The 25,415-nt window shown below is 47.0% G+C and overlaps 1 protein-coding gene across 1 annotated transcript in view; it reads left to right on the plus strand.

Annotated features, from left to right (window-relative positions):
- RAB38 (RAB38, member RAS oncogene family) overlaps positions 1-20,789 on the plus strand; it is a 126,997-nt gene extending 106,208 nt beyond the window's left edge. Inside the window, exon 3 of the mRNA XM_063951402.1 lies at positions 20,558-20,789. Coding sequence (XP_063807472.1) covers positions 20,558-20,710 — 153 coding nt within the window. The 3' untranslated portion in view covers positions 20,711-20,789. The remainder of the gene's footprint in view (positions 1-20,557) is intronic.
- Positions 20,790-25,415: the final 4,626 nt, after the last annotated feature.

Raw genomic sequence — 25,415 nt, forward strand, 5'->3', positions numbered from 1 at the left:
ATAATGCTAATGCCGCCACAAATCCCTCCCCATGCGTACTAGTGTGTGTCCAGCAGTGCAAGGAATGAGATGACCACTCGCAGCGTCTTAAGACACTGCATTTTCATCCAATCCGGTACATTTTTAGACGCATCATTGGCATAGGCAAGCACAGGGGGGGGTTAACTTTACAGTTGCCTGGAAACCCCCCCCCTTCCAAATGGCCAGCAGCTCATTACAATTACTAGCGCTACAACCATAACATACAGTTTAAGGGTCAGAGCAGAGCTGCTGCACATGCCCAGTGGTAGCAGCTTCATCTACCAAGTTTGCTGAGTGCTCAATCAGTGCACTGGACTAGAGAGCAGCTGCCAGCAAGAAGAGACAGGAGCCTTACTATGAGGTGGGAGAATGTGTTCTGATAAAGGGCAGTTCAGCCTCCTACTGGGTCTATTATGTTTGTGTATTTATTAACTATGGGATGTTTATCCTTTTCCTGACCTTATGGTATTTATATTAGAGACATATGTTTGATACAGCCTATATTATAGACCATCTATAGTGTTAATGATGAATTCTGTATTCCATACACCATCCAGTATATAAAAAGACCAATGTATACATTAATGTCCGTGGTCGTTACTAGGTGCTTCTACCGGTACCCCTGACTCCTGCCCTTGCTCCAGTGTTCCGCAGAGCAGGAGACTGTGGATTGCATTTGGAAATCCCCCTTTAGAAATCCTGCATTTGCCACTGGTCGACGCAGCATTGGTTGTACTATCAAAACTACCACCAGTCCTATGGAAGGAGTAGGTTTTCCATCTGAGTATGACCTCCTGGTTAAGCAGTTTTGCCTCTGTACGCAGCCACTTTTAGCGATGCAACATCTGCATAGGTGGGTTGTGCCAAGCCCATGTTACCTCCCAGTCACGCAGGAACGTCCAGTCCGAATCTGCACTGACATCAATACTGCGACCATCTCTGAGCCAGCCCCAGTGTATCTGACTGAATGAGCCCAGTGGGAAGTACATATCACCAACTTATTCTGGTGGTAGAGCTGAGGACATAGTTTCAGAATCAGTTTTCTGAAGAGATATGCTCAAAGGGAAGCAATAAAATCAGAATTCGTAACGCTAAACCTCAGCATAGGAAGATACGTAACAAGAGATACAGTATGGAGGCGTTTCCGTGTTTTATATGGAAGGTTTGGACTATTTATGTGTGTCATTAAAACTAGAGTTGTTAATTTGGCCTCAAACCATTGAATGGGATCCAAGCCAGGAACTGTGACTGTTTAAAAAGTAATTTCTTGGGTGAGAATTACTCGCACTTTCCTAATGTTTGACAAAAGAGGAGCTGTAAGAACAAGATTAATAGCAAACACTTCCACGGCTTGTACTTTGTATTGTATTTAATCCCCTTTCTATTGTTTGATTGCGGGGACCTGGCGGATGGCTCAACATGGAACTCTCAATCACTGTCAGTAGACATGATTTAATACTTCAGTCAGCTGGGACCAATCAGGTGTCCTGGTTGCCCAATTACTTAATCACTGTCCAAGACCCACAGACAGAGCAATCTTACTGGGATGACACCGTTCTGCTGGAGCCATCAGATCGAGAACGGGGCCCAAATGAAGACCAGGATTTTATCAGCACGTTTCACAGCTGAAGTCTGAGCCCCCGGGACTCATTGGACAGAGAGATGTTCTCTCACAGTGCTGCCAGTGCTAGAACATAAGTTATTATAAATAACTTACAAGCTTATGCTATAACATGTTAATACAAGATATATTAAAAGCCAGTAAACAAAGAAAGTAAAAAAAAAAAAAAACATAAATGTTAATAAATAAATGAATATGTAGATGTTACAGGCAAAAATTATAAAACCTCTTGGTGTCACTAGGCCTGGGAATAAAACCTGTGGCGAGAAAGGGGCTTCATTGCGCTCCCTCCCCCTTCCACAACAGGCCATATAAAAGCCAGGATCCTGCGTTAGTATGGTGACCGGCAGTCTCCCGACCGCCGGTCACACGCACCTAACCCCTTTTAAACAGCAGTGGAAATTTGAAACAAATTGTAATACCAAAAGCTATATTATACATTTATTTTTTTCCCTCTGAGGGCCAATTCGGTTTTTTTTTTTGTTTCCTGTGGGGGTCAATGTTTTTTTATTTTTTCTTCTGCAATGTTTTTCATCTGGGATTGAGTTGCACTGCACATACATGCACCGCAAAGGTGTTGTACAGAGTCAAACACATGCACCAAGAAGTGTATTAGAAATGTGTTGGGCATTCCTGTGTAATTACATGGGGTTGGCTAATCAGACGCAAATGTAATGTAGTATGGGCGTGTTGCTGAGAGTGGCTGCTTATAGAGACGTTGAATTGCCCACATTGGATGCCATAGTCAGACGGATGATCTGCACCTAGCATAGGGCTGGTGAAAGTTACAATGGTGCGCCTGATGGTGGCGTCTAAAGACGCACAAAGCACGATTGCAGCATCTGTAGCCACTGACAGTGAGAGCTTCTCAGTCCTTGCATATTTGGATGAATGGATGTACACCAGGGAAGGGCACACAGATGTACACCAGGGAAGGGCATTGTAGTGTCATTAGCATAAGGTCTGAGATGCAACTGCAGCAAAAGAAGTAAGGAAGGCCGCAACTGCGTCCAACTCGGACTCAGACCCAATGAGAAGGAATCCCGCCCACCCAGCAGACTCCACCCCCACAACAGACCCTGCCCCCAATAGGGCTGATTCCATAACTTTCCCAGGCTAGTTTTCAATCCCAATCCACCCCTGTCTGCATCTGATTTTTAATGTAAGTGTTCAGATGCATATAAAGGTTAAACCCTATCTATGCTATGTGTCTATAATCATTTGCATTCATAGTTGATTCTGCGTTCATGTGCATTTAGTGCTGATTGTCTATTTTGTCCGTTGACGTGAATGGAATTGCACAGTACTGTTAAGTGCTCTCCCCCCAAAAAATAGATTGTCAATTCATTTCTATTGTTGTGTCTCATATTGAGCGGGATGTATTAAAATACATCGCCGCCCCTCGCCGCCTACCACAGCGATGTTAATCGCATATGTACTAATATATGCAATTAACATCGCAATGCAGTGACGGAGGCCCGCCCGCGATACCTGTGAGGTGGTGTGCGGGGGCTCTCCCTATCCCCTATGGCCGGGAAGCAGGCAGCAGTCAGCCCCGGGCGCCTCCTCCTCCCGGAAGGTGTTGCTAGGGGGAGGAGGAGTTTAGCTTCCGAGACCAAGGCTACTTGGACTGAGGTAAGCCGGGGGGACGGGGGTTGGCGTCAGCGGCGAAAGGCGGTGGGATGCGGCGACTGGCGGTAAGAAGCCTATAGGCTTCTATAGGGTATCGCCATCAAAAGATGGCAATACCCTCATAGGTGAAGCTATATTAAACATTATTTTTTTCCCTCTGGGGGCCAATTCGGTTTTTTTTGTTTTCTGTGGGGGCCATTGTGTGTGTTTTTCCTGTGGGGGCCAATATGTTTTTTCTTTTTTTCTTCTGCAATGTTTTTCATCTGGGATTGAGTTGCACTGTGCATGCATACGCCACACAGTAGAGCACCTTATACACATAATGCCACACATTAGTAATGCCTTTATACACATAATACCACACAGTAATGCCCCTTACACATATGACACACATTATTAATGTCCTTATAAACATAATACGCCTTACACATTATGCCAACCTTTATTAATGTCCTTTTACACATAATGACACACATAATGCCCCTTACACATACAGTATGTCACACATTATTAATGGATTTATAAACATGACACACATAATGCCCCTTACACATATGCCAAACACTATTGCACAACGAACCTACCCACACACAGCACTCACATGGCCACTAACACTGTGACCTCTTCCTCTGCTTAGATACAGATGTGTCCTGATACATCTTGCCTCAATATGCCATGTGGCTCCCGTCCAGCTCTGCTAACGTTGGGCGCCTTTATTTGCAGAAAATGCATCTAGTTTTCATTGCTACGTGACTAGAACGTACAACCAGCTTCTACTGATTTAAAAAATTATATGTAGCATGTCTATATTCTGTGTGCGACTGTAGCTGTATCTGCATACGAAATGCTACGTTACAGTGATTTCCAGGAATACACTGTAATGTAGCATTTCATATGCAGATACAGCCACAGTCACACACAGAATATAGGCATGCCACATATCATTTTAATCAGCAGAATCTGCTTGTGCCCCATGGCATTCCAAATACCCAAGGCATTTGCCTATGCCTAGGGCCGGCTCTGGGCGCAGGGAGGGCTATGTAAGCCTCCCACTGCACCGCTTTCATACCCATCTATGCCGGTGGCCGCAGCAGCTTTTGTTCCACATGCGCCGCTGCTAGGGAGTGGGGATTGTTGATGCTGGAGGGGGCAGATGGACTGGCAGCAGGACATAGGATGCTGCAGTAAAAGGATTTTTTTCCCCTATTTACAGCACAGAGACTTGCTGCAGATGCAGTGGCATACCCTCCAGCTGCACCTTTTTGGCAGGTACAGTACCTTTTTTTTTATGGTCTGTACCGATTTTTGGCTCTCCAAACTTCAAGTGAAAGTATAGGAAAAGGGGCGAGGCCACGCCATTTTATACGCAGTCACGCCCCCTTTTCGAATTTGTTGCGATTATGTGTACATTGTTGGAGGGTATGTTGCTGCAGATGCAGGGGGCCTATTTTGGGGTGTGGACCTTGAGCTGCAGCTCCATCAGCCCCAATGTTAATCCTGCTCTGGGAACACACAGCAGCAAAAGGGCAGAGCCTCCCATTGGATGTAACCTGTGTGGGAGGGCGTTTCTCGCCCAATCAGCTGTAGACTGGGTGTGATAGACCTGCTGCTAACCCAATGAGAGCTCCTAGCCACGCCCAGCGTTATACACACAGTCACTCTGGGCTATTATATAGAAGATTTATAGCAATACAGGTAGGGATAGGGTAGGTGAGAGGGTGTACCAATGTGGTTAGTACAGGTTGGAGCAGGGTAGGTTTGAGGGAGCATTAGTGTTGGTATTTTATTTTGGAGTAGGGTAACAAAGAGATGGCTTTTCAGTGAGCACTTAAAGATTTGGAGGCTGTGAGAGATTCTTACTCAGTATTGTAGGCAGGGTTGGGCTGGCTCACAGGAGTTCAGGGGATACCCTGGGTGGGCCGTACTGCCTGCGGGCCCGACCCCTCATCTAAGGTTCAGATTCCAGACTCTGCACTTCAGTTATACCATACTTACCGACATTATGTGGCTGCCCAAGTCAGAGCAGCGAGGGGACGTAATGCAGCATAGGGGGCGTGGTGAGGATGACATACGGGGTGGGTTTGGAGGTGTGGTCACATGATCGTGTAATCATGGCCCCGCCCCCACTATGCACTATGTGGCCACATGATCGTGTCATCTTGGCTCCGTCCTCGCTGTGGAATGCGGCGATTACCAGCATTGCTAGGCAGGGGGTGGGGCCATCGGACCGCCTGGGCTACCCGCTTTGGACAGCGGCGTGTGGAGGTTGCTAGGAGATGCGGGCATGTGGTACTAGGCCGGGACACTTGTTCACTCTTCCGGGGGGCCGGGAGCACCACCCGATTGTCGGGAGCCTCCCAGCCATTCTGGGAGTGTAGGCAAGTATGAGTTATACATTATACATATGTTACATTATAATGTCCAGGACTATGGTGTACTTTCTACAGTTGCTAAATATGATACATATATCATGCATGCACTAGTAGTAGTTACTATATATATTTATCAAGAGGCCCAGATCATTCCCTCTTCAATGGTTAGCCAAACATATGTGGTGGCTGACCATGACCCTAAGCATGGGCCTTACCGCTGTAATCTCCCAGTAGGCCCTTCATGCCCCAGTCCGACACTGATTGTAGGGAATTAATAAGTGTGTAATGGCGTGGGAGAAGTCTTGGAGGCAGGAGTGAGAGGTTGTTGTCACTGGCAATGCGCAGATCAGACCTTAGTGGTTGAGATTGAGAGTGTTTTGAATGAACTTTGAGATGTATGTAGAGGTGGTGCTGTTTGTTTAATTTGTCGGGATCCCAGCGGTCAGGATACCGAAGCCGGAATTCCGTCAGCTGACAATCATGGCGCCGCAAGACTATTCCCACTCGTGGGTGTCCATGACACCCATAGACTAGGAATATATCCTGTGGCGTGCGCAGCGAGCCCACAAGGGGACTCTTTGTGCTCACTCTGCTACCGGCATTCTGGCGGGCGAGATACCGCTGTCGGGATATTGACAGCCGGCATCCCGTTCGCCGATAATACATACTAATTCCGTCTGTCAGGGTAAGTATTTTTTAGAGATGAGCGCCTGAAATTTTTCGGGTTTTGTGTTTTGGTTTTGGGTTCGGTTCCGCGGCCGTGTTTTGGGTTCGACCGCGTTTTGGCAAAACCTCACCGAATTTTTTTTGTCGGATTCGGGTGTGTTTTGGATTCGGGTGTTTTTTTCAAAAAACCCTAAAAAACAGCTTAAATCATAGAATTTGGGGGTAATTTTGATCCCAAAGTATTATTAACCTCAAAAACCATAATTTACACTCATTTTCAGTCTATTCTGAACACATCACACCTCACAATATTATTTTTAGTCCTAAAATTTGCACCGAGGTAGCTGTGTGAGTAAGATAAGCGACCCTAGTGGCCGACACAAACACCGGGCCCATCTAGGAGTGGCACTGCAGTGTCACGCAGGATGGCCCTTCCAAAAAACCCTCCCCAAACAGCACATGACGCAAAGAAAAAAAGAGGCGCAATGAGGTAGCTGACTGTGTGAGTAAGATTAGCGACCCTAGTGGCCGACACAAACACCGGGCACATCTAGGAGTGGCACTGCAGTGTCACGCAGGATGTCCCTTCCAAAAAACCCTCCCCAAACAGCACATGACGCAAAGAAAAAAAGAGGCGCAATGAGGTAGCTGTGTGAGTAAGATTAGCGACCCTAGTGGCCGACACAAACACCGGGCCCATCTAGGAGTGGCACTGCAGTGTCACGCAGGATGTCCCTTCCAAAAAACCCTCCCCAATCAGCACATGATGCAAAGAAAAAGAAAAGAAAAAAGAGGTGCAAGATGGAATTATCCTTGGGCCCTCCCACCCACCCTTATGTTGTATAAACAAAACAGGACATGCACACTTTAACCAACCCATCATTTCAGTGACAGGGTCTGCCACACGACTGTGACTGATATGACGGGTTGGTTTGGACCCCCCCCAAAAAAGAAGCAATTAATCTCTCCTTGCACAAACTGGCTCTACAGAGGCAAGATGTCCACCTCATCTTCACCCTCCGATATATCACCGTGTACATCCCCCTCCTCACAGATTATCAATTCGTCCCCACTGGAATCCACCATCTCAGCTCCCTGTGTACTTTGTGGAGGCAATTGCTGCTGGTCAATGTCTCCGCGGAGGAATTGATTATAATTCATTTTAATGAACATCATCTTCTCCACATTTTCTGGATGTAACCTCGTACGCCGATTGCTGACAAGGTGAGCGGCGGCACTAAACACTCTTTCGGAGTACACACTTGTGGGAGGGCAACTTAGGTAGAATAAAGCCAGTTTGTGCAAGGGCCTCCAAATTGCCTCTTTTTCCTGCCAGTATAAGTACGGACTGTGTGACGTGCCTACTTGGATGCGGTCACTCATATAATCCTCCACCATTCTATCAATGTTGAGAGAATCATATGCAGTGACAGTAGACGACATGTCCGTAATCGTTGTCAGGTCCTTCAGTCCGGACCAGATGTCAGCATCAGCAGTCGCTCCAGACTGCCCTGCATCACCGCCAGCGGGTGGGCTCGGAATTCTGAGCCTTTTCCTCGCACCCCCAGTTGCGGGAGAATATGAAGGAGGAGATGTTGACAGGTCGCGTTCCGCTTGACTTGACAATTTTGTCACCAGCAGGTCTTTCAACCCCAGCAGACCTGTGTCTGCCGGAAAGAGAGATCCAAGGTAGGCTTTAAATCTAGGATCGAGCACGGTGGCCAAAATGTAGTGCTCTGATTTCAACAGATTGACCACCCGTGAATCCTTGTTAAGCGAATTAAGGGCTGCATCCACAAGTCCCACATGCCTAGCGGAATCGCTCCGTGTTAGCTCCTTCTTCAATGCCTCCAGCTTCTTCTGCAAAAGCCTGATGAGGGGAATGACCTGACTCAGGCTGGCAGTGTCTGAACTGACTTCACGTGTGGCAAGTTCAAAGGGCATCAGAACCTTGCACAACGTTGAAATCATTCTCCACTGCACTTGAGACAGGTGCATTCCATCTCCTATATCGTGCTCAATTGTATAGGCTTGAATGGCCTTTTGCTGCTCCTCCAACCTCTGAAGCATATAGAGGGTTGAATTCCACCTCGTTACCACTTCTTGCTTCAGATGATGGCAGGGCAGGTTCAGTAGTTTTTGGTGGTGCTCCAGTCTTCTGTACGTGGTGCCTGTACGCCGAAAGTGTCCCGCAATTTTTCTGGCCACCGACAGCATCTCTTGCACGCCCCTGTCGTTTTTTTAAAAATTCTGCACCACCAAATTCAAGGTATGTGCAAAACATGGGACGTGCTGGAATTTGCCCATATTTAATGCACACACAATATTGCTGGCGTTGTCCGATGCCACAAATCCACAGGAGAGTCCAATTGGGGTAAGCCATTCCGCGATGATCTTCCTCAGTTGCCGTAAGAGGTTTTCAGCTGTGTGCGTATTCTGGAAAGCGGTGATACAAAGCGTAGCCTGCCTAGGAAAGAGTTGGCGTTTGCGAGATGCTGCTACTGGTGCCGCCGCTGCTGTTCTTGCGGCGGGAGTCCATACATCTACCCAGTGGGCTGTCACAGTCATATAGTCCTGACCCTGCCCTGCTCCACTTGTCCACATGTCCGTGGTTAAGTGGACATTGGGTACAACTGCATTTTTTAGGACACTGGTGAGTCTTTTTCTGACGTCCGTGTACATTCTCGGTATCGCCTGCCTAGAGAAGTGGAACCTAGATGGTATTTGGTAACGGGGGCACACTGCCTCAATAAATTGTCTAGTTCCCTGTGAACTAACGGCGGATACCGGACGCACGTCTAACACCAACATAGTTGTCAAGGACTCAGTTATCCGCTTTGCAGTAGGATGACTGCTGTGATATTTCATCTTCCTCGCAAAGGACTGTTGAACAGTCAATTGCTTACTGGAAGTAGTACAAGTGGGCTTACGACTTCCCCTCTGGGATGACCATCGACTCCCAGCGGCAACAACAGCAGCGCCAGCAGCAGTAGGCGTTACACGCAAGGATGCATCGGAGGAATCACAGGCAGGAGAGGACTCGTCAGACTTGCCAGTGACATGGCCTGCGGGACTATTGGCATTCCTGGGGAAGGAGGAAATTGACACTGAGGGAGTTGGTGGGGTGGTTTGCGTGAGCTTGGTTACAAGAGGAAGGGATTTACTGGTCAGTGGACTGCTTCCGCTGTCACCCAAAGTTTTTGAACTTGTCACTGACTTATTATGAATGCGCTGCAGGTGACGTATAAGGGAGGATGTTCCGAGGTGGTTAACGTCCTTACCCCTACTTATTACAGCTTGACAAAGGGAACACACGGCTTGACACCTGTTGTCCGCATTTCTGGTGAAATACCTCCACACCGAAGAGCTGATTTTTTTGGTATTTTCACCTGGCATGTCAACGGCCATATTCCTCCCACGGACAACAGGTGTCTCCCCGGGTGCCTGACTTAAACAAACCACCTCACCATCAGAATCCTCCTGGTCAATTTCCTCCCCAGCGCCAGCAACACCCATATCCTCCTCATCCTGGTGTACTTCAACACTGACATCTTCAATCTGACTATCAGGAACTGGACTGCGGGTGCTCCTTCCAGCACTTGCAGGGGGCATGCAAATAGTGGAAGGCGCATGCTCTTCACGTCCAGTGTTGGGAAGGTCAGGCATCGCAAACGACACAATTGGACTCTCCTTGTGGATTTGGGATTTCAAAGAACGCACAGTTCTTTGCGGTGCTTTTGCCAGCTTGAGTCTTTTCAGTTTTCTAGCGAGAGGCTGAGTGCTTCCATCCTCATGTGAAGCTGAACCACTAGCCATGAACATAGGCCAGGGCCTCAGCCGTTCCTTGCCACTCCGTGTGGTAAATGGCATATTGGCAAGTTTACGCTTCTCCTCCGACAATTTTATTTTAGGTTTTGGAGTCCTTTTTTTTCTGATATTTGGTGTTTTGGATTTGACATGCTCTGTACTATGACATTGGGCATCGGCCTTGGCAGACGACGTTGCTGGCATTTCATCGTCTCGGCCATGACTAGTGGCAGCAGCTTCAGCACGAGGTGGAAGTGGATCTTGATCTTTCCCTAATTTTGGAACCTCAACTTTTTTGTTCTCCATATTTTATAGGCAGAACTAAAAGGCACCTCAGGTAAACAATGGAGATGGATGGATTGGATACTAGTATACAATTATGGACGGACTGCCACGGTTAGGTGGTATAAAAAAACCACGGTTAGGTGGTATATATTATAATAATAATACAATTATGGATGGACGGACTGCCTGCCGACTGCCGACACAGAGGTAGCCACAGCCGTGAACTACCGCACTGTACACTGGTTGATAAAGAGATAGTAGTATACTCGTAACAACTAGTATGACACTATGACGACGGTATAAAGAAAGAAAAAAAAATACCACAGTTAGGTGGTATATATTATAATAATAATACAATTATGGATGGACGGACTGCCTGCCGACTGCCGACACAGAGGTAGCCACAGCCGTGAACTACCGCACTGTACACTGGTTGATAAAGAGATAGTAGTATACTCGTAACAACTAGTATGACACTATGACGACGGTATAAAGAATGAAAAAAAAACCACGGTTAGGTGGTATATATTATAATAATAATACAATTATGGATGGACGGACTGCCTGCCGAGTGCCGACACAGAGGTAGCCACAGCCGTGAACTACCGCACTGTACACTGGTTGATAAAGAGATAGTAGTATACTCGTAACAACTAGTATGACACTATGACGACGGTATAAAGAAAGAAAAAAAAATACCACGGTTAGGTGGTATATATTATAATAATAATACAATTATGGATGGACGGACTGCCTGCCGACTGCCGACACAGAGGTAGCCACAGCCGTGAACTACCGCACTGTACACTGGTTGATAAAGAGATAGTAGTATACTCGTAACAACTAGTATGACACTATGACGACATTATAAAGAATGAAAAAAAAAACCACGGTTAGGTGGTATATATTATAATAATAATACAATTATGGATGGACGGACTGCCTGCCGACTGCCGACACAGATGTAGCCACAGCCGTGAACTACCGCACTGTACACTGGTTGATAAAGAGATAGTAGTATACTCGTAACAACTAGTATGACACTATGACGACGGTATAAAGAAAGAAAAAAAAATACCACAGTTAGGTGGTATATATTATAATAATAATACAATTATGGATGGACGGACTGCCTGCCGACTGCCGACACAGAGGTAGCCACAGCCGTGAACTACCGCACTGTACACTGGTTGATAAAGAGATAGTAGTATACTCGTAACAACTAGTATGACACTATGACGACGGTATAAAGAAAGAAAAAAAAATACCACAGTTAGGTGGTATATATTATAATAATAATACAATTATGGATGGACGGACTGCCTGCCGAGTGCCGACACAGAGGTAGCCACAGCCGTGAACTACCGCACTGTACACTGGTTGATAAAGAGATAGTAGTATACTCGTAACAACTAGTATGACACTATGACGACGGTATAAAGAATGAAAAAAAAACCACGGTTAGGTGGTATATATTATAATAATAATACAATTATGGATGGACGGACTGCCTGCCGACTGCCGACACAGAGGTAGCCACAGCCGTGAACTACCGCACTGTACACTGGTTGATAAAGAGATAGTAGTATACTCGTAACAACTAGTATGACACTATGACGACGGTATAAAGAATGAAAAAAAAACCACGGTTAGCTGGTATATATTATAATAATAATACAATTATGGATGGACGGACTGCCTGCCGACACAGAGGTAGCCACAGCCGTGAACTACCGCACTGTACACTGGTTGATAAAGAGATAGTAGTATACTCGTAACAACTAGTATGACACTATGACGGTATAAAGAATGAAAAAAAAACCACGGTTAGGTGGTATATATTATAATAATAATACAATTATGGATGGACGGACTGCCTGCCGACTGCCGACACAGAGGTAGCCACAGCCGTGAACTACCGCACTGTACACTGGTTGATAAAGAGATAGTAGTATACTCGTAACAACTAGTATGACACTATGACGACGGTATAAAGAAAGAAAAAAAAATACCACGGTTAGGTGGTATATATTGTAATACAATTATGGATGGACGGACTGCCTGCCGAGTTCCGACTGCCGACACAGAGGTAGCCACAGCCGTGAACTACCGCACTGTACTGTGTCTGCTGCTAATATAGACTGGTTGATAAAGAGATCGTATACAATACATACAACAATATACTACTATACTGGTGGTCAGGCACTGGTCACCACTAGTCACACTGGCAGTGGCACTCCTGCAGCAAAAGTGTGCACTGTTTAATTTTAAATTAATATAATATTATGTACTCCTGGGGGCTCCTGCTATAACAACCTGCAGTGCTCCCCAGTCTCCCCCACAATTATTATAAGCTTTGCCTTTTATACATTGATGTGCAGCACACTGGGCTGAGCTGAGTGCACACAGACTGAGTCACACTGTGTGACTGGCTGCTGCTGTGTATCGTTTTTTTTCAGGCAGAGAACGGATATAGCAGAGAACGGATATATTATATTAAAATAAATAAAAGTTAACTAACAACAACTGCACTGGTCACTGTGGTAAACTCTGTCTGACTCTGCACAATCTCTCTCTCTCTTCTAATCTAATTTCTAATGGAGAGGACGCCAGCCACGTCCTCTCCCTATCAATCTCAATGCACGTGTGAAAATGGCGGCGACGCGCGGCTCCTTATATAGAATCCGAGTCTCGCGAGAATCCGACAGCGTCATGATGACGTTCGGGCGCGCTCGGGTTAACCGAGCAAGGCGGGAGGATCCGAGTCTGCTCGGACCCGTAAAAAAAACATGAAGTTCGTGCGGGTTCGGTTTCAGAGAAACCGAACCCGCTCATCTCTAGTATTTTTATTGGATTTTGGGGACATAGGGAGCCGGTGAAGCGATTTGCCAAGTGGTGCAGCAAACGTCGAGCAGTGAGAAAGGAAGATGTCTAAGGGGGACATTTTCTAAGCAGTAATAAGAGCGGAGAAGTTGCCCATGGCAACCAATCAGCACTGAAGTAACATCTATAATTTGCATACTATAAAATGATACAGAGCTGCTGATTGGTTGATGGGGAAATTTCTCCACTGGCTCACTTCTCCACTCTTATTACTGCTTAGTAAATGTACCCCTTATTGTCTAATTTAAAATGGATTAGCAGGATGTTACACTAGGGGCTGCCATTAATGGGATACGGGGGTACAACTGTAAGGTGCTGAGAATGGTGACCGCAGCTGCAAATTTCTTCTGATTCACACCAGTTTGCAGCAGAACTATTGGTGCCGGCAGAACTGGGTTAAGATGGGACCCTGCATTCATCCTCTCAGGAGCCTCTCCCTGGATCAGTTTTGGCATGTTTCAATACCCAGGTCTACTCCCCTCTTTTCCTCTTCCTACCTTCTTTCAATGTCCGACCATGTGAAGAGCTCTGATGGCATGTGAGGGACACATGAGCAGGTCTGATGGCATGTAAGGACCCTGTGGGGAGGTCTGTAGGCATGTGGGGAGGTCTGTGGGGCACATAAAAGGGGTGTCATAGCATGCTCTTCCTCCGCATGCCAGGGCCTCAAGTTACATCCCTTACAGGGGGAGGGGTCATGATACATTTCTGGTTAATTTGTACTGGGCCCTATAATTTCTTTTTGCATCTTTGGTTGCAGTAGTCAAGGTGGGAGATCAGAGGATATATATGAGTTTTGGTAGTAATTTGGGTTACAACAGAGTGTATTCTGGAGGATTTAGGGCCAGAGGCAAGTATACCACCTAGGCAGAAGGCCTGGGAGCAGTAAGGGGATTGTGTTGTTGCTGAGGTTAGCTGGTAACTTTAGGAGGAGAGAAGATGACGAGATCTGTTATGGAAATGCTGAGCTGTAGGTAGTGTTGGGACATCCATGTGGAGATGGCAGAGAGACATTTTGTTACACAATAAAGTACAGAAGGTCAGAATAGGTAAATTTGTGTGATTGAAACATATAGGGGGGATATTCAATTGTTTGAAAAGTCAGTTGGGTGTCTGTTTTTTTCCTATCTAATAGACAGGAAAAAAACAGATACCCAACCAACTTTTCAAACATTTGAATTCCCCCCATAGAATTAATATACAAGAGGCACAGTAAATGATGCAATATTTTGCAGTACTATCACATTGTTCTTCTATACAGCAGATGTAGATTATTAGCTACTACTAAAGTAGGCAACCTATACAGTAGCTTCCCATCTGTTGAGGAACTACAAGTACCGGCATGCCCACGTGCCTGAGCCTAGGCTTACCATTAGGCTACTAATGAGCATTATATGACACAAACAATATTACAAGAGGATTACTGTTAGCAGAAAGCTGTGAATAGTGCCATATAAATCAATGCTGAGCCTTGTGAATGTGACCAAAATCTGCCTCCAGTCCATGGACTTTTATGCGCCTATTAAAACCTGAAGGCGGCATAATCACATAGAGCTCAGGCCACCAGTAAATAAAGTCCTGAGCGTACGTCAGGCAGCGCATTGATCCTTCCTCCATTGCTCTGACTGTTGGAAATTTACAGTCCCACTAAATCGCTCCACAATTGTTTGTCAATGAGACACTTCATCAGTCTGACCTTGGGAATAACGATTGCTATAGAAGTTCCGGGTATTGTCTATTACATCAATAGAAATGAAGTGTTTTCCAGGACTGTATTTATGTATAAGACAGAAGATAACATGATATAGAATTATAAACTACAGTACCAGCCAGGAAAGCTTCTATATTTACTTATTTGAGAGCTACAGCTCACTAGGGCATTCGCATGATAGATCGGCAATCGGGTAAATTTACTAAGGTGGGAGTTTTTTAGAACTGATGATGTTGCTCATAGCAACCAATCAGATTCTACTTAACATTTATCTAGCTGCTTCTAGAAGATAATAGATAGAATCGGATTGGGTGCTATTGACAAAAATAGTACCAGTTCTGAAAAAACTCCCACCTTAGTAAATTTACCCCAATGTTTCGGTCGATAGTCAATAGAGAGACACCATATGGTCAATGCGCATTAGATCGACAGGTACAAAAGTTTGACAGATGAAAAATGACGGTGCTTAAGGTTGATAGGTACAAAAGGTCAGTAGGTTCAAAAGTCGACATGACAACTGTCAACACACAAATGGTCGACACATGTTTTGGGGGGGGGGTTTCCACATGTTTTCACAATATTTGTTTGCTTTACTACCTACTGTACATGGACATCTATTGGGAATAATAACCTGTGGCCCGCAAAGTGGAGCAAGCAACCTTGCCCAAAGCGAGCCCGTGAGGGTACGCAAATCTACTGATGGTGGTCACAAAACATATAATATACAAGATTTTGCAAAACAAAATTGTGTCAACCATTGTTATGTCGATCTTTTGACCCTATCAACCTTTTGTACCGATCGACCTTAACCCCTGTCAACCTTTCACCTGTCGCAGCAATTGGAGAGTGATAAATAGTATGGTGATAAAGTACCAACCAATCAGTTCCTGTCATGTTGCCAGTTATGTTTGAAAAATGACAGTTAGGAGCTGATTGACTGGTACTTTATCTCCGTACAAGTTATCACTCTCCAAGGCTTGATAAATCTGGGCCTTAATATTATGTTCCCAGCTGGATGATGTAGATTGTAGAAGAAAGGAGTATATTCCATCTCAGCCATGTCTGTGTGGCATAATGTGAACTGGGGGCACTACAGTATGACATATTGTGAACTGGGGCACACTACAATTTGGCATAATGTTAACTCTGAGGCACTGTGTGGCATAATGTTAACACTGAGGCACTGTGTGGCATAATGTGAACTGGCAGGCACTACAGTATGACATAATGTGAACTGGGGAGCACTACAATGTGGCATAATGTGAACTGGTACAGTAGGCACTTAGGGGTCTATTTACTAAGCCTTGCATGGAAATAAAGTACCAGCCAATCAGCTCCTAACGGTCATGTCACATACTGTGTTTGCAAAATGACAGTTAGGAGCTGATTGGTTGGCACTTTAACACCATCCACTTTATCTCCACCCAAGCTTTAGTAAATAGACCCCTTAGTTTTGTATGTTAGTTGTCCCATGGGACATCACAACCCATAATCCAGCCAAGCAAATACTGCAGAGCTATGTTGTTTTTCCTGCTTTACGGTGAATCTTCTACTGACTACATTATCTGTTCTGTCTGATCCTATCTATTGTCTAGTAACAGACATTGCAATGTTGGGTCAAGCCAGTCAACCATGACACCACTGGCCGGGCAGATTTCAGTGTGTGTAATTGACAAACTTTGGGCCTAATTCATGTTTGTACGTAAATGCTATTGCAATTGCGATTTTGTAAGCTACGGAGCAGCTAATGTTAGCAAGTGAGGCTGCCGCCCAGGAATGACAAGAGACGCCCACCGGAGCCATTGCAAAGTCATTCGCAACTGCGTACACATCTGCAGCCTATACGCAAAAACAAGGAACATCGAGGCTAAGAGTTTGTCTATGGCTATATAGACCAGACATAGCAGTAGCAACGCTGGTGCCATGTTTTTGCACGTGCGAGTTCGCAACTGACGGCAAAAAATGGCCGCAAAAAATAGCTATGGCACTCCTACATTTTTCCAACTACACCCCGTTAACACCTCCAAACGGTCACTTCCTGTCACTCCCTTTTCCTGAAATTCTTATTGCGAGTGGGATCGCAACGGCACCCTGGTGCATGCGCAATGCGATCGCAGCACATGCGTAATCGTTCCGTTGTGAGAAAATCAGCTTTGCGTTCAAACATGAGTTAAGCCCTTAGGAGGACATGTATTAAGCAGTGATAAAAGTGTAGAAGTGAGCCAGAGGAGAAGTCGCCCATGGCAACCATTGTCGGCATTGACGTAACATTTATAATTTGCATACTATAACAAGTATACAGAGCAGCTGATTGGTTGCCAAGGGCAACTTCTCCACTGGCTCACTTCTCCACTTTTATCACTGCTTAGTACATGTCCTCCTTAGACGGGATCTGGTCTCTAGGTCGACCACTATTGGTCGACAGGATTTCTAGGTCGACAGTGTCTCTATGTTGACATGTTCTAGGTCGACAGGTCAAAGGTCGACATGAGTTCTTCACAATTTTTTTCTTTTTTTGAACCTTTTCATACTTAACGATCCATGTGGACTACGATTGGAACGGTAATCTGTGCCGAGCGAAGCGAGACATCTTGCTCCGAAGCATGGCGAGTGAAGCGAGCCATGTGAGGGAACACAGTGCACTAACTGGGGTTCCCGGTCACTCTACAAAGAAAACGACACAAACCCCCCATAAAAAACTCATGTCGACCTTTTGACCTGTCGACCTAGACCCTGTCGACCTAAAGACCCTGTCGACATAGAATCCTTGTCAACCTAGTTACTCTCGACCAATAGTGGTCGACCTAGACACTGTTGACCTAGTTACTATCTACCTTCCATACTACACACCCCTTAGACACCAGAAACAATCTACAGTAAAACACCATCATTATCTGTCTGACGCTGGCTTCTTCATGTTTGTCCCCTGGAAATTTTGAGATACTGTATGGTTATAGTACAGGGGAATTTACCAGATTAACCTAGAATCCCGCTGCCCCCAGAACACTTGTGAGAAACTAGGTCGCACAAGCTACTACTAAACACATGTATTATGTGTGCGAATCAGCGCCGCATAAAAGGCAGTGGGAACCGAGGCATCCCTCCTTTAATCGCTGAGGTCTACCTAAACCCTTGTGATGTTTCAGAAGCTAAAAATATTTTCGTCTGTGCATTCCTAATCTCCTGTTAGCCGTGTAACCCGCTGTGATGTGCCGGCTCTCCCATTGGCTCTTTCCCCTGATTAGACTTTCACACCACTCTGAAAATGATGTTATGTAGCTGTGGAATCTGGGCACCCAGCCTCAGAATGCCCTCCTGTGATTTATTAATAGTTTTCAGGACTTGAGCTATATTCAGCAATGGTTATTACTCACTGGCAAGCTAGGAAATGAATTCATTTGTTACTTCCCCTCATTCTCAGTCACTTTATTGGACACCGTGCAGAATATTTACTGTACTTTACTTCTGGGAAGATGTAACTGTACATTATATGATGGGCTACAATATAACTCTTGGTTTGCAATAAATTTCATTGGGGATTAAGTATATTTATTATTTAAATTTATTGATGTTGCATTACTTGTTTCTTACCTGCCAATTTCATCTCTTCTCACTGGAGGGGCAATGTATCAAGCCTTGGACCAAGAGAGAACGGGGGGGTCATTCTGACCTGATCGCTCGCTGCAGTTCTTCGCAGCGCATCGATCAGGTCAAACTGCGCATGTGCCGGTGCCGCAGTGCGCCGGCACATGGCTGACAGCCGGCGGCTGTCGTTGCCTAGCGATTGCCTCTGCCTGATTGACAGGCAGAGGTGGTCGCTGGGCGGGAGGGGGCGGCACGGTGGCATTTGGCCACCATTTTGTGGGCATAGTCCGGCCAACACAGGTGTGGCCAGACCGTGCGGGGGGCAGGCCGCAGCGGCTGCATGATGTCACACGCAGCCGCTGTGACCCGGGCAGCGACGAGCAGCTCCTGGCCAGCATGCAAAAGCTGCACTGGCCGGGAGCTACTCCTGAAGTGCAAAAGCATCGCCGCTGTGCGATGCTTTTGCACTTCTGCGACGAGGCAGGGATTGACATGCGGGGTGGGCTGGCCCTGTGCTGGGCGTCCCCCCGCATGTCTGTGTCCCTGATCGTAGCTGTGCTAAATTTAAGTCAAGTCGGAATCACCCCCGGGGAGTATTGTAGTTGGCCAATGTTTCTTTTAGTTCAAAGTCTGTGCTAAATGAATGACAGTTGGAAGCAGATTGCTAGCTTTGGGCAACTTCTCTGCTTTATCTATCACCCAGGCTTGAGAAACTTCCCCCATAGCGATGATAGTCTATTTATGCTTCTCTAATTTATTTTCCAACTGCAGCAACTTTGGGCCTGATACAAAGATGTACACTAATGCATTCGCAGCTGCGATCCCGTACGCAGATATTGGGGGTCATTCCGAGTTGATCGGTAGCTGCTTTCGTTCGCTGCGCAGCGATCAGGCAAAAAATCGGCACATCTGCGTATGCGGCGCAATGCGCACGCGAGTTGTACTATTAAAAAGAACGATGTTGTTTCACACAAGGTCTAGCGAAGCTTTTCAGTCGCACTGATAGCCGCAGAGTGATTGACAGGAAGAGGGCGTTTCTGGGTGTCAACTGACCGTTTTCAGGGATTGTTCGGAAAAACGCAGGCATGGCTGGGAGAACGCAGGGCGTGTTCGTGACGTCAAAACAGGAACTGAATAGTCTGAAGTGAACGCAAGCGCTGAGTAGGTCTGAAGCTACTCTAAAACTGCACAAAATTATTTTGTAGCCGCTCTTGATCCATTCGTTTGCACTTCTGCTAAGCTAAAATACACTCCCAGTGGGAGGCGGCATAGCGTTTGCAAGGCTGCTAAAAACTGCTAGCGAGCAAACAACTCGGAATGACCACCATTGAGCGGATATATGCAAATGTAGCAGCCGCCGGGATATGTTTTGAGACGTCCATGGGCGTCTTTGCAAATTTCTGCGATTGTGTTTAAAGACCAGATCAGTTGATCATCTGAGTTCCCAGTAGCCCTACGGTTGAGCAGAATGGGCGAGTGTACTTAGACGCTGGAGTTTTTTATTGCATTTGGGATCGCAGATGCGGGCTGAAACGTGCATGCGCTTTTGACGGCTGTTATGGCAAGACCATCGCGGAACATGCATGGTGCAACTTACAGTAGATGCATGTGCAGTCGGGTGACAATTGCTCAACTGCGAAAAAATCGGCATTGCATACAACTCTGCAATCAGGCCCTTTGTGGGGAACTGCTAAGTTGCGTTAAAGGTCATGTTAATGTTTATTAACAAATCAGAAAGAGAATTCAACTGTAAATACACAAAAAGTAATTAGTTAATTTTAGAAACCGCAAGAGAGTTGGCTAAGACCACTTTTGTGTTTGTCGGCCTATTGAATTTCAAAGTGCCGCTCAATTCCTGATCTCTCAAATCGCCCACGTAAAAGTGGGAAATGTATTCATGTTCCGGACCGCTCTAAAAACCTGCCATGCCTTATTACATTATTGTCATTTTAATTGCATTTATTTTTTTTGCAGGAAAATATAAACATCGACGAAGCCTCGCGGTGTCTGGTAAAACACATTATTGCCAGTGAGAGCGATTTCATGCAGTCCGTGGAACCAGACGTTGTAAAGCCCCAAATGAATTCGTCCAAAATAGCTAGTTGTTCGGCTTGCATTAAGTTCTAATTTTCCTCTCATTTTTTTCCATTTTCCCTTGGAACAGTTGTTAAATAATATCCAATAAACATTGTGTGGTTACAGCGACCATTCATAGTGATGATTCATCCCTTGTACAAAATGTTACGCAATGCATCAAGGTCATGCTTTGTGAGTTGTCAATACACAAAACACCATTCAGTAATGTTTCAGTTTTATATACCTGGGTAAAAGAAGAACAGAAAGCAAGGTATTAACTATACAGAGGTTTGACTTAAAAAGAACACTAGTAATAAAAAAAAGGTTCTTTAAGCGCCATCTTCAGGCTATAGTGAGGTACTGCACTACATGGCCGAAACCTCAAATCTCCTATATAATAGCCCTGTGATTCTGTGCCTGGGTCTCTAACGCTGGGTGTGGCTAGGAGCTCTCATTGGGTTAGTGGCAGGTCTATCACACCCAGTACACAGCTGATTGGGCGAGAAACGCCCTCCCACACAGGTTACATACAATGGGAGGCTCTGCCCTTTGCCTGCTGTGTTTTCACAGAGCAGGATTAGCAATGAGACAGATGGAGCTGCAGCTCCAGCCCCACACCCCAAAATAGGCCCCCTGCATCTGCAGCAACATACCCTCCAACACTTTACACATAAACATTGATGCAAATTCGAAAAGGGGGCGTGGCCACGGGTGCAGCGGAGTGGCCACGCCCCCTTTCCTATACTTTCAATGGAAGCTTGGAGAGTCAAAAAACGGTACAGACCATAAAAAATAGGTCCTGTACCTGCCAAAAAGGTCCAGCTGGAGGGTATGCCACTGTATCTGCAGCAAGTCTCTGCGCTGTACATAGGGGGAAAACAATCCTTTTACTGCAGCGTCCTATGGGGGTCATTCCAAGGTGATCGCTAGCTGCATTCGTTCGCTGTGCAGCGATCAGGCAAAAACTCGGCACTTCTGCGCATGCGTATGCAGCGCAATGCGCACGTGCGGCGTACTATTACATCGAACGATGTAGATTTACACAGGGTCTAGCGATGCTTTTCAGTCGCACAGGCAGTCGCAGAGTGATTGACAGGAAGAGGGCGTTTCTGGGTGTCAACTGACCGTTTTCAGGGAGTGTTCGGAAAAACGCAGGAACTGAATGGTCTGAAGTGATCGCAAGCGCCGAGTAGGTCTGAAGCTACTCTGAAACTGCACAAAATTTTTTTGTACCCGCTCTCCGATCCCTTCGTTCGCACTTCTGCTAAGCTAAAATAACACTCCCAGTTGGCGGGGGCTTAGCGTTTGCACGGCTGCTAAAAACTGCTAGCGAGCGATCAACTCGGAATGACCACCAATGTCTTGCTGCCAGTCCACCTGCCCCCTCTGCCATCAACAATCCCCACTCCCTAGCCGCGCCGCAGGTGGAACAAAACCTGCTGCGGCCACCGGCATAGATGTGTATGAAAGCGGCGCAGCGGAAGGCTTTCATAGGCCTCCCTGCGCCGCATACTCTCTGAGCCCCGGAGCCTGCTCTGCGTGTGATGTCACAGAAGTGCCTCCCCACCACAGCCGCACCCAGATCCCCAGAGGCCCTGACTCCGCAACACAGCACCTGGCCTGCCAGCCTGGAAGCCCCGAGATGGCTAATGTAGTGGATAGAGAGGGTGATATCGCGGAGGGTAATGTATGGACGCTGAATCAATGTAAAAGGTGACAGTGCTGTGCAGTGCAGTGGGTGTGCAGTCAGGTCTGTTGCTAGAGTGTTCCGCGCCCCCCTGCAAACTATAAATTTGCACCCTCACATACTTTACAAACGCACAGCGCAAATAATGACCCCTGTATTACAGACACTTACACATGTAATGCCCCCTTTACCAGAGATGCTTACACATGTAATGACCCCTGAACCAGTGACGCTTACACATGTCACGCCCCCCCCCCCGTACCAGTGAGGCTTACACAAGTAACACCCCCTGTAGCAGTGATGCTTACACACGTAATGCCCTCTGTACCAGTGCTGCTTAGACACGTAACGCTCCCTGTACCAGTGCCGCTTACACACACAACGCCCTCTGTACCAGTGCCGCTTACACACGTAACGCCCCCTGTACCAGTGATGCTTACACACGTAACGCCCCCTGTACCAGTAACGCTTACACACGTAACGCCCCCTGTACCAGTGCTGCTTACACACGTAACGCCCCCTGTACCAGTGCTGCTTACACACGTAATGCCCCCTCTACCAGTACCGCTTACACACGTAACGCCCCCTGTACCAGTGTCACTTACACACGTAACGCCCCCTGTACCAGTGACGCTTACACACGTAATGCCCCCTCTACCAGTACCGCTTACACACATAACGCCCTCTGTACCAGTGATGCTTACACACGTAACGCCCCCTGTACCAGTGTCGCTTACACACATAACGCCCTCTGTACCAGTGATGCTTACACACGTAACGCCCCCTGTACCAGTGTCGCTTACACACGTAATGCCCCCTGTACCAGTGTCACTTACACACGTAACGCCCCCTGTATCAGTGACGCTTACACACGTAATGCCTACTGTACCAGTGCTGCTTACACACGTAACGCCCCCTCTACCAGTACCGCTTACACACATAACGCCCTCTGTACCAGTGATGCTTACACATGTAACGCCCCCTGTACCAGTGTCACTTACACACGTAACGCCCTCTGTACCAGTGATGCTTACACATGTAACGCCCCCTGTACCAGTGGCGCTTACACACATTATGCAGCAGTCACACATAACACACACACAACAGACACATATATATACAAACACACACACATCCATACTGTACATACATTACACACATACACAGTAACACGTATATACAGTATACACAGACACTGTACACACACACACACACACACACACACACACACACACACACACACACACACTCTTTCCAGACACTTATCTAATGAAGTCTGGCTGGCCAAAGCTGTAGCAGCTCATCCTCCTGCTGCAGCATGGTCCAGTGTAGCTCCGCCCCTTACTCCCATCTAGCTCCGCCCACTTTGGCTCCCTCCCGGCCACTGAATGTCACACAGAGGATGGGAGGGGGGAGAGGAGGTTTTGTGCTGACGGCGCCGAGGGGGAGAGAAGGCTTTGTGCTGCCGGCGCCGAGGGGGAGAAAAGGTTTTGTGCTTCCGGCGCCGCTGCATGTGTGACAGCAGCCGGCAGCAGCAGGGATAGCAGCAGAAGCTCAGCACAGGGATGCAGAGCAGGGAGAACGTCTCTCCTTCCTGGTGCCTCCCTGCACTGCATCCCTTTGCTGAGCGGCTAGCGCCGGCCCTGTGTGCAGTGTCAACTGACACTACACAGCACTCTCACCTTTTACATTGATTCAGCCAGTCACACAGTTCTGCCAGCCAGTCACTATTGTTAGCACCAGTGTCCCAATGCGCCGCATTACAGGGAAGTAGACGCACTAAATTAACTACAGCTCCCAGCAGCCCTTACCACCAAAGCATTCCGCCCCTTAGGGCTGCTGGGAGCTGTAGTTTATTGCGTACATCTTCTTCCCTGTAATGCGGCGCATTGGGAGACCGGCGCAAACAATAGTGACTGCCTGCTGTGCGAGTCTCTGGGAGAGCCACTGCCAAAGGGAGGACAGCAGCTTAGCTGCTGACAGGAGGAGAAGCAGGATAAGCATTACTTGCTCCTCCCCCACTCACAGTACCTCCGGGCCCCATCCGCGGCACCCCCACACACCCCCTCCAGCAACCACGATAGCTCCGGACCCCCTCCCCCACCCGCAGCGACCCCACACCCGTACCTTCTGCCGCACCACTGCATCCGCCCCTCCCCCACCCGGGGCAACCCCGCAACTGCTCCTCCCCCACCCACAGCAGCTCCGGACCACCACCCGCAGCACCCACGCACCCTACCCCACCTGCGGCACCACCGCAACCGCCCCTCCCGTGGCACCCCAGGATCCCATCCGCCTCTTCCCCGCACCCCCGACTCCGCCAACCAAAGCACCTACTAAGTGATTCACCAGGCCCTGCGTGCGCTGTTCACGCCGTTGCAAGGGGCTTAACCATTGCACACCCTTTGTCCGTGCAATATTTAACCACTCACACAATTATGATTGGATGTAATACTCCATATAATAAAAATATTGCACGCCACAAGGGTGTGCAAGGGTTAAGAGGGCGTAGCCCCTTACGATGGTGTGAAGAGCGCCCGTAGGGCGCGATGAATCACCTAGTTATTTAATAAATGTGAAATAACATGTTGCAGTAACAGAGTTTTATCTACTTATGGGAACGACTGTATAATTTACATTTCTATGACAGCCACACAATGGCTAAAATTACATATTTAATGGTTTTTCAAATTAGCATATTGATTTACTTTAAACTAAAATGTACTGTATTAAAGGGCGAACAGCCCATTTGCTGTAGACGATGGATATTTTCACCAGTATTAGAGCTTGTCTTTGCTTTACCTATTTATTATTAAGGTTATTGCAGGCAAGAAGCCCTGTTGGTGAAGTGTATTATCAAGCATTGAGGAGGTACTACATGTTCTGCTAACTTGGCCATCAGATATTGGGGGTCATTCCGACCCGATCGCTCGCTGCAGTCAGAACTGCGCATGCACCGATGCCGCAGTGCGTTGGCGCATGCTGGACGGCCAAAGGCCGTCATTCCCGATTGATCGCCTCTGCCTGATTGACAGGCAGAGGCGGTCGATGGGCGGGAGGGGGCAGCAC

This window comes from Pseudophryne corroboree, chromosome 2 (assembly GCF_028390025.1).
Source record: "Pseudophryne corroboree isolate aPseCor3 chromosome 2, aPseCor3.hap2, whole genome shotgun sequence".
NCBI lineage: Eukaryota > Metazoa > Chordata > Amphibia > Anura > Myobatrachidae > Pseudophryne > Pseudophryne corroboree.